The 17,907-nt window shown below is 43.8% G+C and overlaps 1 protein-coding gene across 1 annotated transcript in view; it reads left to right on the top strand.

The window, feature by feature from the left end:
* LOC139383610 (tetratricopeptide repeat protein 7B-like) overlaps window positions 1–17,907 on the top strand; it is a 120,416-nt gene that overhangs the window by 9,642 nt on the left and 92,867 nt on the right. The window contains 6 exon segments of the mRNA XM_071128166.1: window positions 3,597–3,718; window positions 16,051–16,098; window positions 16,100–16,127; window positions 16,219–16,397; window positions 16,849–16,912; window positions 17,423–17,560. Of these exon segments, the coding sequence (XP_070984267.1) occupies window positions 3,597–3,718; window positions 16,051–16,098; window positions 16,100–16,127; window positions 16,219–16,397; window positions 16,849–16,912; window positions 17,423–17,560 (579 nt within the window).

Below are 17,907 nucleotides of genomic sequence, written 5' to 3'. Positions count from 1 at the left end.
TGTAAACAAATTGTACACAAAATTTGAGAGAAACAGTATTTTTGTATGTAAAATTCAAGGGATCTTTTATTTCAACTCATGAAACATGGAACCAACACTTCACATGTTGCATTTATATTTTTGATCAGTATATAAACCATTATTCAACCAAGCTTAATAGGTTTACAATTTTGTTAAAGTAATTTAGCTATTGTCAAAAGCACCGTTAAATGATAAAAAACAGATGTTTTTTGATGTGAACCTGTTGTGAACCCGTTTTTTCCATTGAGCCTGGGCATCCGACTCCACATCTGTATTGCAGAGTTGTCAATGATGTGGTCGGTTTTCAATTGGCTTACGCTTATCACATGGTTTGTAAAGGCTGAAATATTGTGCGTTGGGATGCTATCGGAAGCTTTAACATTTGTAACAAGCATGCTATCAAACATCCGTTGTTACACCCCTGTAATAAGTTAGTCATAAATGTTTCCAAAACTAAAAGCATTGTATTTGGGACAAATCATTCACTAAACCTCAACTTCATCTCGTAATGAATAATGTGGAAATTGAGCAACTGCTTGGAGTTACCCTGGATTGTAAACTGTCATGGTCAAAACATATTGATATATTGAAACAGTAGCTAAGATGGGGAGTAGTCTGTCCATAATAAAACACTGCTCTGCATTCTTAACACTATCAACAAGTCAGGTCCTACAAGCCCTGGTTTTGTCACACCTAGACTACTGTTCAGTAGTGTGGTCAGGTGCCACAAAGAGGGACTTGGGGAAATTTCAGTTGGCTCAGAACAGGACAGCACGGCTGGCCCTTAAAAGTACAGGGAGACCTAACATTAATGACATGCATGTCAATCTCTAATGGTTCAAAGTGGAAGAGAGCTTGATATCATCATTACTTATTTTCGTAAGAGGTGTTGATAAGCTGAATGTACCGAGCTGTCTGTTTTAAAATACTAGCACACAGCTTGGGCACCCATGTATACCCCACAAGACCTGCCACCAGAGGTCTCTTCACAGTCCCCAAGTCCAGAACAGACTTTGGGAGGCTCACAGTACCACATAGAGCCATGACTACATTGAACTCTATCCCACATCAGATAACTGATGCAAGCAGCACAATCAGATTTAAAAAGCAGGTAAATATACACCTTATGGAACAGCGGGGACTGTGAAGTAACACAGACATAGGCACAGACACATGCATACACACACATGATAACAAACACACTATACACAGATGTACACATGGATTTTGTGTTGTAGATGTGGTAGTAAAGTATGGCCCTGAGTGCACACACTTAGTGTGTTGTGAATTCTGTAATGAATGTATTGTAATGTATTTAAAATTGTATAACTGCCTTAATTCTGCTGGACCCCAGGAAGAGTCGGTGCTGCCTTGGCAGCAGCTAATTGGGATCCATAATAAATACAAATTACAGACTGCATTTACCACCAGTTACATGTCATTATTACTGTGTAACTATGCATAATTACAATTCATTATAATTCTTGTTACAGCGTAATTGCATAAATGCACTGTAATAAGGACCCCTTAAAATGAAGTGTTACCAACATTTTATAGAAACTTTTGCATAAAGACCGTTCAGATGGAATATCAATCTACATTGTTAGATTTGTGGAAATATATCATGCAACCTGACCTTTAATGAATCGCTATCCTTCCTTGGTTTCCCCAATAAGTGGATTGGACTTGCCTGTAATTAACTCATTCATTAATTGATTGGATTTGTATAGGGCTTTTCCAGTGCTCAAAGCGGCAACCATTTTGTGCCAGAACGCTCACCACACATCAGCTAATGTTTGGGAGTTGGACCTGCCTGTGTGCTAGTGTATTAGACAGTGCAGTAGGCCTATACCCCATCAGAAGTGCTGGTGTCTGTACTATTAGTACCATAGTGGTTGAAGGGGGCCAGGTTCATCAGCAGATCGATGCAGCATTGACAGACTGGCCCAGACTGTTCCTGTGTCTGACCTTGGCCGCTGTTTCAACCAGCAACTTTTTTCTCCACTCGGATTTGTTCTGCCAACAGGGTTTTCCCTTGCATTTTATTTTCTATCTCTTTCTGTCTGCTCTCTGTTTCTCGCTCTCTGTTTCCCTCTCTTTGCTTTTTCTATCTCTTTCTTTCTCTCCATCTCTCTGTCTCTGTTTCTCTCTCTCTCTCTCTCTCTCTCTATTTTTCTTTATTTCTTTCTTACTTTCTGTATTTGTCTCTCTTCTCTCTCTCTTCCTCTCCCTCTCTCTTTTTCTGCTCTCTCCATCTCTGAGTCTCTCCTGGCCTCTCTGAGGGGTTGCAGAACAGTGTAGCAACCTTTTATATGTTTTTCATTTCAGCAGCCCTGCTATCTAGTCAGTCTGAATACATATATATGCTATCATGTGGGAACTCACTCAAAAACATTCTCCCATCCCCAGTGCTAGCCTGTCTGATGCTATTCTGGCCCTGAGGCCTTTGGTGTGACTACTCTGTTGAGTTATGGTGTTCACAGTGTAGAGATAGTGAATGGTTTTCAGACCTTCTATTTTGTGCAAGTGTCCTTAAGTGTCCTTAGTTGAAGAGCAATGATGCAAACACTAATTTGGCCCATTTTTGGGGCTCATGGTGTCATTTTAGTTACCAAGCCTCAGGATAGAGCGGTGCTGTTGCTCTAAAATGTAATATCTGTATGTGCTATTTGAATTCAATATTTAAACTAATCTAGTGGCATCAATTCACTCCCCCAAAAAGCCACAGGCTTTACCCCTGCATTTTCTTTCTTCTGTATCGGCTGTTAGAATTCAATATTGAAATTCTAATTTAGTGCAACTGATTCACATTGGAGCGGCACGTCCCCAAATAGCTCCCTCCCCACCTCCAGCACACGCCTTTCCCTTCCCCACCTACATTCCCAGCCCACCCACACATCCAGAACACCAGGTCGGAGAGAGCTGCCCCCCTGTAATTGAACCGGCAGCTGATTCCATACAGCATACAGAGAGACACTGATACAATACCCAGGAGATTAATGGGGCAACAGCACTAAAGCCAGGTATCTATCTCTCTCTCTCTCAGTGTATCATGTGCCAGACAGGCAGCACAAGGTGTAAGGACACAAGCTACCTGCTGCTGAATGAAATAATTTCATATTTTTGACAGACAGAGAGAGGAGAGTGGGAACACAATGGGGACCTTCTGGTTGGACTGATGGAGAGAAAATAGGGGGAGGAGAGGGTTAGGAGGGGGAAGAGAGGAGGAGGAGGAGGGGAAAGAGAGGAGAGGGGGATGAAGAGAAGAGAGTAGCAGCCATGGTTCTTCAATCTTCCCCTTGTCCTCTCTCCTCTTATCTCTTTCTTTCCTTCTAGGTCTACTATTATCTGATGTTATCTAGGTTGTGTTTTCTTATCTCTCTGATTACCGATCTGGTTTTGGAAGTACAATATTGTGGTTTATGAATTAAAACGTTTGGCTGATTTGCGTATGCACAGTGTAACAGTCTATTGCTGATGCAGAATGTGAACACATCTTCAAGCATCGCATTGTGGTACAAGAGGTGGCTCCAATGCTCCATCCTCTGTTCTCTGGTCAATTTGATGTGTTTCAGGCCCTCAGTGCGGGGTTGCAGAACCGCAGTCCAAAGCCAGGTCCAGTGGCCCAGGAGCAGGAGCTGGGATACTTCCTGGAGACGGGACTTCAGAGGGCACATGTCATCCACTTAAAAAATGGGTAAGAGAGTGAGAGCATGTGTGTGTGTGGAATAATCCTACACTGACATCCAGGCTTGTTATGAATTCATCCCTAACCCACTGTGTGTGTTGCTGCTTCCTGTCACTCTTCCCTCTCTGTCACTCTTCCCTCTCTCCAATGTCACTCTCTTCTCTCTCTCTACTGTCACTCTTCTCTCTCTCCACTGTCACTCTTCCCTCTCTCTACTGTCACTCTTCCCTCTCTCCACTGTCACCCTTCCCTCTCTCCACTGTCACTCTTCCCTCTCTCCACTGTCACTCTTCCCTCTCTCCACTGTCACTCTTTCTTCCAGTCCAAGGGTCCGTTTGTCTCAGGACACATAGTAGGTATTCCTCCACTCCTCTCTGCCCTAGAATAGCACTGTGTTTGACTTACAATCCCCCCCAGAGAAAACAATGCTCTTGTATTACCATAGAGACTCAGGTTGACTTGCAACTCAAAGCCAAGATGCCAAGCCCAGACCTGCCAACCTGAATGCATTTTGCGTACCATGCACACAATTTGAGGTGAATGTATGCAGTATGAAAAACGACCATAAAATACACAAAAATAGGCTTGTAGTTGGCACTTTGTGGTTTTTGACTCAACCGTCTGAAGTTGAAACTGAGCCAATCAGAGTACTAGGGCGAGTAGGAAATATCTCTCCGCTGGATGGCAGCTCCCTACTTTGTCCATTGATACCACTGATGTGTGATGAAAAAGGGAAAATGTAAAACTCATAACCATTCAAATTTCGTAGTTAGCTCCTTAGCTAAGGCAAGATTATGAAAAGGTAGTTAGTTACAGCGTTTAGTCAACTAAGCGAGAACACTTTATTGCCCGCACCTGCTTTGATCTCCTCAAAGGTAGTAGGTGTGAGTGCATTGATGATGAAGGAAACATGTGCAGTGTTGCGGTAGTTCTTCAGTGTGCGTCTCTGAGTGGATGGAAACAAACATGGCAGAGAGATCTGTTCCGCTTATACCGTCGTTCACAGAAAGTTATGCTAGACTTTTAACGATTAGTTATCGTTCGTGACTATCGTTCGTGACCGGGAGTCCCATAGGGTGGCGCACAATTGGCCCAGTGTCGTCCGAGTTAAGGGAGGGTTTGGCCGGGGGGGCTTAACTTGGCTCATCGCGGGCTGGGCGCCCGCAGGCTGACTTTGGTCGTCAGTTGAACGGTGTTTCCTCCGACACGTTGGTGCAGCTGATTTCTGGGTAAAGCGAGCAGGTGTTAAGAAGTGCGGCTTGGTGGGTCATGTTTCGGAGGATGCATGACTCGACCTTCACCTCCCGAGCCCGTTGGAGAGTTGCAACGAAGAGACAAGATCGTAATCATAAAATTGGGGAGAAAAAGGGGATAAACATTACAACAACAAAACATTCTAGTTAGCTACTGAAGAACAGCCAAGTACCCATATTATTAACAGTCAATAGTTACCATTCTTACCATTCCTACTGAGGCAGTCTTCTGACAAAATCATTATTAGGCTAAACAAAAGTGAATTTTCCTATGATTTGAGCAGTATGGATGTCGCAAGTGTGCCATCAGTGGTACTCTACTTCAAGGTTGGCAGGTCTGCAAGCCTCAAGCCTGCCAGTGGAAAAGTGATTGGACTCAGCAGGCCCAATGGCTTGAATTGGAGACGGTGTGGGATGGATTCCTATATCCATAGCTGCTGTGCTTTGATCTAGTTAGCCATAGTTTGATACCTGCCGGATAGCTCCCCTGTAGGTTACAGCAGTAGTGTGTGTGAGTAGCTAGTTATGGGTGTTGATATGGAGGTTATGCTCCCTAAGCTCCTGGTAGGGGTGTGGTGGTAAAACTCTGTCGGAGTGTGCATGTGATTTTGTGTGCATGTGTGTGCCAGTGTGTGTGCTGGCTGTGTTTCAGTCAGACCTGAAGATAGCCTCCTATCTCTCTTAGCCCCACCCCCATACTGACATTATGATTATCCCAGCATGCTTAGAGCTCATCTCACAACCACACCATTTGGGATGCACATCGCTGACAGGATTAGGGCTCACAGGAATGTTAACAGACACAGCTGTAGCAGCCACATGGCTTCTCCAACGTTCACAGTACACGCTTCAAAAAAACAACTCTCAAAGCTCCTTTTGCTATTGCCCAATGCCCATAAATGCATTCTTCATCTCTCATTGAAGTTACACTGAATTGATGGTGTCTTGATCAAATACATCCTCCTCAAGCACCCCTTTGTGCTGTCTGGCTCTCCTGGGGGGAACCATCCATACCACAGTCTGCCTGGGAAGCACTGGTTGTGTCCCAAATGGCAACCTATTCCCATAGGGCTCTGGTCTAAAGTAGTGCACGATATGGAATAGGGACATACCCACTGTATAGGGCAAGGTGGATTTTTCACATGGAAAATGGAGGAAACCACTTAAAAACCAGAGAGGAGAATAGTTAAAGAGAGGAGTCTGCCACTACTGCTGCTGCTGAAGATAATAGTTCATAGATGATGCAACACAGTGTCTCTTTCATGTCAACCTGCACCCAGCCTCCCTCCCTACCTCCACACGTCTCTCTCTCTCACTAATAACACACTCCGGTGTGTGTGAGACACACACACTGGTATAGTGGTGCAAATACAATAATACAAAACACACTACATACAAATCACGCACACACACAGCATTTCCAGTGGGAAGGTGCTTTTTCTATCCTCGAGAATGCCAACGCTAAAAAGGACACGTCTTCAGTAAATAGCCAGCTACATACATGGCTAATGTGTAAGCTATGAGTAGCGGTAATTATCTGTCGTTAAGGGTGTCTGCTAAACTCATGAGTAATGCAGCAGTGTGCCTGCCTGTGAATCTCGTGTTGCTCTCTCTGCTCATAGATATTTAAAGTTGAGCGTTGCGATAAAAACATCTGCCAGCATTCTTTTTGTATAATTATTTTCCCCCTTAGTAAAGTGGTCAATCATGGTTGCAGTGAATTAGGAGGAGGCCTTTGGTACTGAGCAGGAAATGGATCTTACAAAAAAAACAGCAGGACCAAGGCAATTCTTCATAATATGTTTTTATTGAAGTGGCTTGTTAAATAGAGCAGAGGAAAATGCTTGGTTGGATAAGGGATGTCTAGTGTACACACTAACTGGATCGATGCAAGGAGTGCATCCAAAATAGTACCCTATTCCCTACTGTTATAGAGTGCACTACTTTAGACCAAACACCTATGGGCCCTGGTCAAAGGTAGTGCACTACATAGGGAATAGGTTGCCATTTGGGATGCATGGTCTGTGCTTCCTCTAGCTGTTAGGCATCTGAAAAACCAGGTCACTTCTCATTAGCAAATCAAGTCTTAGAATGTTGCCTGCTGCAGTCTTGGATTTACTGTAGCCCTGCCAACACACAAACACACACAGATTCCTTACTGTCAGTGCTGTATCGGCTTGAGCTGATTTATGAAAATGAGGCCTAACAGCAAATATGTATTAAGTCTTTGATGAAACCCTCATTTGCAAACGGATACGCACCACCACGTTATACACATAGACAGACACACAGACATACAGACAGACACAGACAGACGGATGGACACAGGGGGGAGAGGAGCAGGCCGCTCACTCATTTGGTGTTACCGGGCAGTTTAGCACTCTGAGCTGAACCCTAGTTAACATTTCTCCAAGTTACAGTGTGACGCATTGATAACATAACAAATGCTCACACACTTATGAGATACTTTCTTGCATTAAGCACATAAACACATGCAGTCAGAGAAGGCGTGTGGTTAGTTCGTTCAATGGGAGAGTGTTAGCTGAGTAGGTGTGGGAACATTGCAGTGTGTCTGATCCATAGAGAAGTGTTGAGCTAGGGTATTGACACCTCCTATCAACTGACAACCTTACACACAAATGACCATACCAGCTCTGACACACACACACACACACACACACACACACTGATATGCACATATTAACCATTATTTATAGGAAATATCTATATATTTTATTGCTTGTTTATACAGGTCCATAATTATGAGAACACATCAATATGTATCCAATATCTACCACTCTATATAAAATGTATCCACTCTATATAAAATGTATCCACTATCCTCCACTATATATAAAATGTATCCACTATATAAAATGTATCCACTATCCTCCACTATATATAAAATGTATCAACACTATATAAACTCCCTTTTTCAGGACGTCGCCTTAAGGTCACAGTTATGAAAACCTAGGATGCTGAGGCCTTTCTACTGGCATCTGCAAAGACGCCTAAGACAGCGTTACAGGGAGACCAGACCACGTGTACCGTCGCAGGATGGAGACTGTCCGCAATAGGCTGAGAGAGGCTGGACCAGACAGTTTTGTCTCACCAGGAGTGATGGTCGGATTCCCCTTTATCGACTGAGCATGGTCTTTGGCGGTGTGGCAAAAGTGCTCTTCACTGACGAGTCGCAGTTTTGTCTCACCAGGAGTGATGGTCGGATTCCCCTTTATCGTCGAAGGAATGAGCTTTACACCGAGGCCTGTACTCTGGAGCAGGATCGATTTGGAGGTGGAGGATCCGCCATGGTCTTTGGCGGTGTGGCACAGCATCATCGGACTGAGCTTGTTCATTGCAGGCAATCTCAACGCTGTGCGTTACAGGGAATACATCCTCCTCCATCATGTGGTACCTGCAGGCTCATCCTGACATGACTCTCCAGCATGACATTGACACCAGCCATACTGCTCGTTCTGTGCGTGATTTCCTGCAAGACAGGAATGTCAGTGTTCTGCCATGGCCACCGAAGAGCCCGGATCTCAATCCCATTGAGCACGTCTAGGACCTGTTGGTTCGGAGGGTGAGGGCTAGGGCCATTCCCCACAGAAATGTCTGGGAACTTGCAGGTGCCTTGGTGGAAGAGTGGGGTAACATCTCACAGCAAGAACTGGTAAATCTGGTGCAGTCCATGAGGAGGAGATGCACTGCAGTACTTAATGCAGCTGGAGTCCACACCTGATACTGACTGTTACTTTTGATATTGACCCCCGCTTTGTTCAGGGACACATTTTTTAATTTATGTTAATCACATGTCTGTGGAACTTGTTCAGTTTATGTCTCAGTTGTTGAATCTTGTTATGTTCATACAAATATTTACACATGTTAAGTTTGCTGAAAATGAACTCAGTTGACAGTGAGAGGACGTTTATTTTTTTGTATCCACTATCCACCACTCTATATAAAATGTATCCACTATATATAATATGTATCCACTATCCACCACTCTATATACAATGTATCCACTCTATATAATATGTATCCACTATCCACCACTCTATATAAAATGTATCCAATATATATAATATGTATCCACTATCCACCACTCTATATAAAATGTATCCACTATATATAATATGTATCCACTATCCACCACTCTATATAAAATGTATCCACTCTATATAATATGTATCCACTATCCACCACTCTATATAAAATGTATCCACTCTATATAATATGTATCCACTATCCACCACTCTATATAAAATGTATCCAGTCTATATAAAATGTATCCACTATATATAATATGTATCCACTATATATAATATGTATCCACTATCCACCACTCTATATAAAATGTATCCACTATATATAATATGTATCCACTATATATAATATGTAACCACTATCCACCACTCTATATAACATAAATCCACTATATATAATATGTATCCACTATATATAATATGTATCCACTATATATAATATGTAACCACTATCCACCACTCTATATAACATATATCCACTATATATAATATGTATCCACTATCCACCACTCTATATAAAATGTATCCACTCTATATAAAATGTATCCACTATATATAATATGTATCCACTATATATAATATGTAACCACTATCCACCACTCTATATAACATATATCCACTATATATAATATGTATCCACTATCCTCCACTACATATAAATTGTATCAACTATATATAATATGTATCCACGATCCACCACTCTATATAAAATGTATCCACTATATATAATATGTATCAACTATATATAATATGTATCCATTATCCACCACTCTATATAAAATATATTTATATTATTATTCATTTGTTTGTCACGTTTGTCGTATGGAAGAGACCAAGGCGCAGCATAATGTGAATACATTATACTTTTAATAAAGATAGACACTAAACAAACTATACAAAATAACAAAATGAACGTGCAGCTATGATACAAAAGTGCAAACACAGGCAACTAGACATAGACAATAACCCACGAAATACCCAAAGAAGATGGCCGCCTAAATATGGTTCCCAATCAGAGACAACGATAAACAGCTGCCTCTAATTGAGAACCAATCTAGGCAACCATAGACTTACATAAACACCTATATAGTAAACACCCCCATAAACCTACAAAACCCCTAGACAGTACAAAAACCCATGTCACACCCTGACCTAACCAAAACAATAAAGAAAACAAAGAATACTAAGGTCAGGGTGTGACATATTCTTTTTTTTCACCTTTATTTAACCAGGTAGGCAAGTTGAGAAGTTCTCATTTACAACTTTGACCTGGCCAAGATAAAGCAAAGCAGTGCGACACAAACAACAACACAGAGTTACACATGGAATAAACAAATGTACAGTCAATAACACAATAGAAACAATCTATATACAGTGTGTGCAAATGAGGTAAGATTAGGGAGGTAAGGCAATAAATAGGCCGTAGTGGCGAAGTAAATACAATTTAGCAATTAAACGCTGGAATGATAGATGTGCAGAATATGAATGTGCAAGTAGAGATACTCGGGTACAAAGGAGCATAAAATAACAATATGGGGATGAGGTAGTTGGATGGGCTATTTACAGATGGGCTATGCACAGGTGCAGTGATATGTGAGCGGCTCTGACAGCTGATGCTTAAAGTTAGTGAAGGAGATATGAGTCTCCAGCTTCAGTGATTTTTGCAATTCGTTCCAATCATTGGCAGCAGAGAACTGGAAGGAAAGGCGGCCAATCGGAATAGGCTTTGGGGGTGACCAGTGACATATACCTGCTGGAGCACGTGCTACGGGTGGGTGCTGCTATGGTGACCAGTGAGCCGAGATAAGGCGGGGCTTTACCTAGCAAAGACTTATAGATGACCTGGAGCCAGTGGGTTTGGCGACAAATATGATACGAGGGCCAGCCAACGAGAGCATACAGGTTGCAGTGGTGGGTAGTATATGGGGCTTTGGTGACAAAACGGATGGCACTGTGATAGACTGCATCCAATTTGCTGAGTGGAGTGTTGGAGGCTATTTTGTCAATGACATCGCTGAAGTCAAGTATCGATAGGATAGTCAGTTTTACGAGGGTATGTTTGGCAGCATGAGTGAAGGATACTTTGTTGCGAAATAGGATGCCGATTCTATATGTCATTTTGGATTGGAGATGCTTAATGTGAGTCTGGAAAGAACATTTACAGTCTAACCAGACACGTAGGTATTTGTAATCGTCCACGTATTCTAAGTCAGAACTGTCAAGAGTAGTCCTGCTGGATGGGCGGGCAGGTGCGGGCAGCGATCGGTTGAAGAGCATGCATTTAGTTTTACTTGCATTTAAGAGCAGTTGGAGGCCACGGAAGGAGAGTTGTATGGCTTTGCAGCTCGTCTGGAGGTTAGTTAACACAGTGTCCAAAGAACGGCCAGAAGTATTCAGAAATCCACAATATATAACATGTATCCTCTTTTTATATATAGTTACTTATATATAGTTATAATTACTTACTTCCAAGATGGCGTAGCAGTCAGACGTCTTTGTCCTGTCTTTCCCTTGTATATATATTTTTCTTCACATATCTTTTTAAAATATTTAAATCAAATAAAACCTCAACCTCTAAATACTCTCCTGCAACCCGCCTCACCCAATGCGGCGTGGATCTGCTTTTTTCTAAAGTATTTCTATTTACTTCGGATCTGGAATCCCTCAACTGAAGCTAGCCAGCTAACTACCAGCTATCAGTCAGCAAACCATTGCTAGCGGATTCCTACCTCAAACTCTGAACATTTTCATCTGGATCTTCGCAACTAGCTAACCGCAATCCCGGGTGACCTCTCCTGGCTAGCGTTTCCATCCCGGAGCAAGCACCAATTAGCCTGAAGCTATAAATAGTGGATTTCAGGGCTGCTGTGCTACCACCGAAGCCCACTCCTGGTCTACAATATCCGGACCCCTTCTACTGCAGGTACGGGGCACTGAACCCCGCCGATCCTCTACGACTGGAATACTGACATAATCTGCCCGAGGATTCCAACAGGCCCCTCAGGCGCGATGCCCACTGAAGGCCCATTCTGCTAACCTGCTAGGCCTGCTAGCAACCTAGAGCTACTTGGAACCCCACTAATCCACAACTGGTCTATCGACGTCACCGCACGAAGAGGCAAAAACAGACTTACCCCCATCGCAACGTCCCCCAAAGGCTAACTTCCTAGCCCTGGTCTGCTAACTGCTAGCTTGCCTACCCCGGTCTGCTAACTGCTAGCTTGCCTGCCCCGGTCTGCTAACTGCTAGCCCCTGCTAACTGCTTGCTTGCCAGCCCCGGTCTGCTAACTGCTAGCTTGCCTGCCCCGGGCTGCTAACTGCTAGCTTGCCTGCCCCGGTCTGCTAACTGCTAGCTAGCTTGCCTGCCCCGGTCTGCTAACTGCTAGCACCTGATAACTGCTTGCTTGCCAGCCCCGGTCTGCTAACTGCTAGCTAGCTTGCCTGCCCCGGTCTGCTAACTGCTAGCACCTGATAACTGCTTGCTTGCCAGCCCCGGTCTGCTAACTGCTAGCTTGTTTAGCCCCGGGCCTACTAACTGTTAGCGTGTTAGCATCGGACTGCTAACAGTCTGAATCGCTGTGTCCCTAGTCAGCCCAACCAATCACTGGACCCATATGTTCACTTGGCTACACATGCCTCTCTCTAATATCAATTTGCCTCGTCCATTACTGTCCTGGTTAGTGATTATTGTCTTATTTCACTGTAGAGCCTCTAGCCCTGCTCAATAAGCCTTAACCAACCATGTTGTTCCACCTTCTACATATGCGATGACATCACCTGGTTTAAACGTCTCTAGAGACTATATCTCTCTCATCATTACTCAATGCCTAGGTTTACCTCCAATGTACTCACATCCTACCTTACCTTTGTCTGTACACTATGCCTTGAATCTATGCAATCGTGCCCAGAAACCTGCTCCTTTTACACTCTGTTCCGAACGTGCTAGACGGCCAGTTCGTATAGCATTTAGCCTTACCCTTATCCTACTTCTCCTCTGTTCCTCTGGTGATGTAGAGGTTAATCCAGGTCCTGGAGTGCCTAGCTCCACTCCCACTCCCCAGGTGCTCTCATTTGTTGACTTCTGTAACCGTAAAAGCCTTGGTTTCATGCATGTTAACATTAGAAGCCTACTCCCTAAGTTTGTTTTACTTACTTGCTTTAGCACACTTGCTTTAGCACACTCAGCCAACCCGGATGTCTTAGCCGTGTCTGAATCCTGTCTGCCCTTGACCAGCACAAAAACATCCTGTGGCGTTCTGCATTAGCATCGAATAGCCCCCGTGATATGCAACTTTTCAGGGAAGTTAGGAACACATATACACAGGCAGTTAGGAAAGCTAAGGCTAGCTAAGGATAGCATCCTGTAGTACTAAGTCAAAAAAGTTCTGGAACAGTGTAAAGTCCATGGAGAATAAGAGCACGTCCTCCCAGCTGCCCACTGCTCTGAGGCCAGGAAACACTGTCACCACCAATAAATCCACTATAATTGAGAATTTCAATAAGCATTTCTCTACGGCTGGCCATGCTTTCCACCTGGCTACCCCTACCCCGGTCAACTGCCCGGCACCCTCCACAGCAACCCGCCAAAGCCTTGACCATTTCTCCTTCACCCAAATCCAGATAGCTGATGTTCTGAAAGAGCTGCCAAATCTGGACCCGTGCAAATCAGCCGGGCTAGACAATCTGGACCCTCTCTTTCTAAAATGATCTGCCGAAATTTTTGCAACCCCTATTACTAGCCTGTTCAACCTCTCTTTCGTATTGTCTGAGATTCCCAAAGATTGGAAAGCTGCCGCGGTCATCCCCTTCTTCAAAGGGGGTGACACTCTAGACCCAAACTGCTACAGACCGATATCTATCCTACCCTGTCTTTCTAAGGTCTTCGAAAGCCAAGTTAATAAACAGATTACCGACCATTTCGAATCCCACCGTACCTTCTCCGCTATGCAATCTGGTTTCAGAGCTGGTCATGGGTGCACCTCAGCTACGCTCAAGGTCCTAAACGACATCATAACCGCCATCGATAAGAGATATTACTGTGCAGCCGTATTCATCGACCTGGCCAAGGTTTTCGACTCAATCACCACATTCTTACTGGCAGACTCGACAGCCTTGGTTTCTCAAATGATTGCCTCGCCTGGTTTACCAACTACTTCTCTATAGAGTTCAGTGTGTCAAATCGGAGGGCCTGTTGTCCGGACCTCTGGCAGTCCCTATGGGGGTGCCACAGGATTCAATTCTCGGGCCGACTCTTTTCTCTGAATACATCAATGATGTTGCTCTTGCTGCTGGTGATTCTCTGACACACCTCTACGCAGACGACACCATTCTGTGTACTTCTGGCCCCTCTTTGGACACTGTGTTAACTAACCTCCAGATGAGCTTCAATGCCATTCAACTCTCCTTCCGAAGCCTCCAACTGCTCTTAAACACAGGTAAAACTAAATGCATGCTTTTCAACTGATCACTGCCCGCACCTGCTCGCCCATCCAGCATCACTACTCTGGACGGCTCTGACGTGTGTCTGGTTAGACTGTAAACTCTCCTTCCAGACTCACATTAAACATCTCCAATCCAAAATTAAATCTAGAATCGGCTTCCTATATTAGGTAGGTAAAGCCCCGCCTCACTGGTCACCATAGCAGCACCCACTCGTAGCACGTGTTACAGCAGGTATATCTCACTGGTCACCTCCAAAGCCAATTCCTCCTTTGGTCGTCTTTCCTTCCAGTTCTCTGCTGCCAATGACTGGAACTAACTGCAAAAATCTCTGAAGCTGGAGACTCATATCTCCCTCACTAGCTTTAAGCACCAGACAACAATCCTTATACATGTATCCACTATCCTCCACTGTATATAATATGTATTCACTATCCTCCACTGTATATAATATGTATACACTATCCTCCACTGTATATAATATGTATCCACTATCCTCCACTGTATATAATATGCATCCGATTTCCTCCACTGTATATAATATGTATCCACTATGCATCATTATATATAACATGTATCCACTATCTGCAAAGACATGGCCCCAAATTACACGGTTGAGAAACGGGGTTTTGTGAGTTGGTGCTAACACTCAACCCAAGGTACCAAATGCAAATTGATATGTGACACGTATTAAAGCAAAAATAACATGCAAAACAGGCAAGCCCCCCCAAAAATATATATAGGCTTATATTTATTTTGCTTGTAACTAAAGTTGTGTGGTTTCTATTTACCTTTTTATATTTTATACATAAATATTTTATATTTTGATTACATGCACATATCGTGATATGTATCATTATCGGGATATGAAATAACCTATATCGGGATATGAGATTTTGGCCATATCGCCCAGCCCTAGTATCTACTATCCATCACAATATATTCATGTGTCCACTATCCTCCACTATATATAAATGTATCCACTATCCTCCACTATATATAATATGCATCCACTATCCTCCACTGTATATAATATGTATCCACTATCCTCCACTGTATATAATATGTATCCACTATCCTCCACTATGTATAATATGTATCCACCATCCTCCACTGTATATAATATGTATCCACCATCCTCCACTGTATATAATATGTATCCACTATCCTCCACTGTATATAATATGTATCCACTATCCTCCACTGTATATAATATGTATCCACTATCCTCCACTGTATATAATATGCATCCAATTTCCTCCACTGTATATAATATGTATCCACTATCCTCCACTGTATATAATATGTATCCACTATCCTCCACAGTATATAATATGTATACACTATCCTCCAGTATACAGTATATAATATGTATCCACTATCCTCCACTGTATATAATATGTATCCACTATCCTCCACTGTATATAATATGTATCCACTATCCTCCACTGTATATAATATGTATCCACTATCCTCCACAGTATATAATATTTATACACTATCCTCCACTATATATAATACAGTATGTGGCCTCAGATTTCCAGATCTTTCCCCCATACTTTAGAGACAGATGATAACATAATAATATTTGTTGTTGCCACAGTAACCTGACCCAGGGAGTGGGCCGCTTCCGGGAGATCCTCCGAGCTGTAGACCAGGACCACACAGAACCTACGACTGGTGGGTTCTAGTGTGTGTGCACCTGCCTGTGTGTGTGTGCTTGCCCGCACGTGCACACCTGCGCTGTAACACAGTGTGTTTCCCTTTGTAGACCATAGCCAAACAGCTGGCAGAGATCCTGCTGAGGGGGATGTGTGAGCAGAGCTACTGGTCTTCTCTGGAGGACCCTCCTAGCAAGTCCCACCTGGACGACCCCCTGCTATGCCAGGGAGCCCCCTACCTCAAGGACTACGCCCTCAGCCGCAGGCCACGCGTCTACTCCGGAGAGAAGTACGGACCAACCTGTCTATCTCTTCTCTCCCTTCTCTCCTCTATCTTCTCTCTCTATCTCTCAATACTAGTATCTGCCCGTGTACAGACCTGAGATGTGTGTGTATCTACATTGGCACAATCTGACACTCCTAGGCAGCTTACCTACACATGAGAACCCCAATGGGACTCCGCTATGCTGGCTTGTTCATCAAGCTGAGCTGACTGTGGTGGTTTGCAGGCTCTGTCTCTACACTCGTTTGATAACTATCTCTCTCTCTGTGTCTCTATATTGCCATCTCTTGCCCCCTTTTCTCTCTCTCTCTCTCTTCCTATCCCCTCACTTTCTTTCTCTCTCTCTCTCTCCCCTCACTTTCTTTCTCTGTTTCTCTCTCCCCCACTATCTTTCCGTCTCTTGCTTTCTCTTTCCCTCTCATTGCTCCCATCCCTCTCTTCCTCTCCTTCTCCTCAGTCTGTTTTGTCCACAGGAGAACACAGAGGAGGCTCTGCTCCTGTTGCTGATTAGTGAATCTATAGTAAGAATATCCCTCTTTTCTTCCCGGGCAGGTAGATTCATCTTTCAGGTCGTACACCTTTTCAACAATAACAGCAACTGAACTCCTCTGGTTCTAATGTTGACAAGTTAGTTTTTTCTCTCAGTCACATCAACTGTTTAATCCAGTACAGTTTCTCCATCACACTCCCAAAGCAAGGCATTAAAGGCATTGTTTGGTAGCTCTAACTCTGAACTTCCAGTAACAATTGTCCTTAGTTACAAGGGTGTTAGATTTCCATCCTGTTTGTTTTTCCTTCTAATGGGTGTTTTTAAAAGCAGGGCCCCCAGTCATCCATCAAACACAACACTCCTCTTTCCATTCTTCCACTCACCACACACTGCAATGTTCCCACAGCTACTCTGCTAACACTCTCCCACTGAACTAACTAACTGACACAAACACAAGCTCCTCTTTCTACTCTTCTGTATCTGTGTGTGTGTGCGTGTACATGGTATGATGATGATGAGTGTGTGTGTGTTCTCCCTGCAGGCCAACAGAGATGCGGTGCTGAGCAGGATCCCAGAGCATAACAGCGACCGCATCATCAGCCTGCAGAGTGCCTCTGTGGTCTACGACTTGCTGACCATCGCCCTGGGGCGACGGGGACAGTATGAGAGGCTCTCTGAGGTGAGGACATACACATACTGGATGTATACACAAACACACAGACCCTTATCCTACACTTACACACACCTAACCGCCCAATCAGTAACCGTGGGAACACCCGAGAAGACCCATGGAGACCAATCATGGCCTATAGTTGCCCCGGTAACCGAAGCTGCCACTCTCCGTCTCTGGAGCCAGGAACCTTCCTGCAGTCCGGTCGATGGCTGAATGGATCTGATCTCATTGATCTGGAGATCTTAAGTTCATCCCTCCATCCCCCAGCGCTGCGCTTCTCTCTCTGTCTCTCTGTCTCTCTGTCTCTCTGTCTCTCTGTCTCTCTCTGTGTGTGTGTGTGTCTGTGAACAAGA

Source organism: Oncorhynchus clarkii, chromosome 25 (genome assembly GCF_045791955.1).
Source record: "Oncorhynchus clarkii lewisi isolate Uvic-CL-2024 chromosome 25, UVic_Ocla_1.0, whole genome shotgun sequence".
Classification (NCBI taxonomy): domain Eukaryota; kingdom Metazoa; phylum Chordata; class Actinopteri; order Salmoniformes; family Salmonidae; genus Oncorhynchus; species Oncorhynchus clarkii.
Note: the sequence above shows the minus strand (reverse complement) of the source record. Positions and strands in the feature narration are given on the sequence as shown.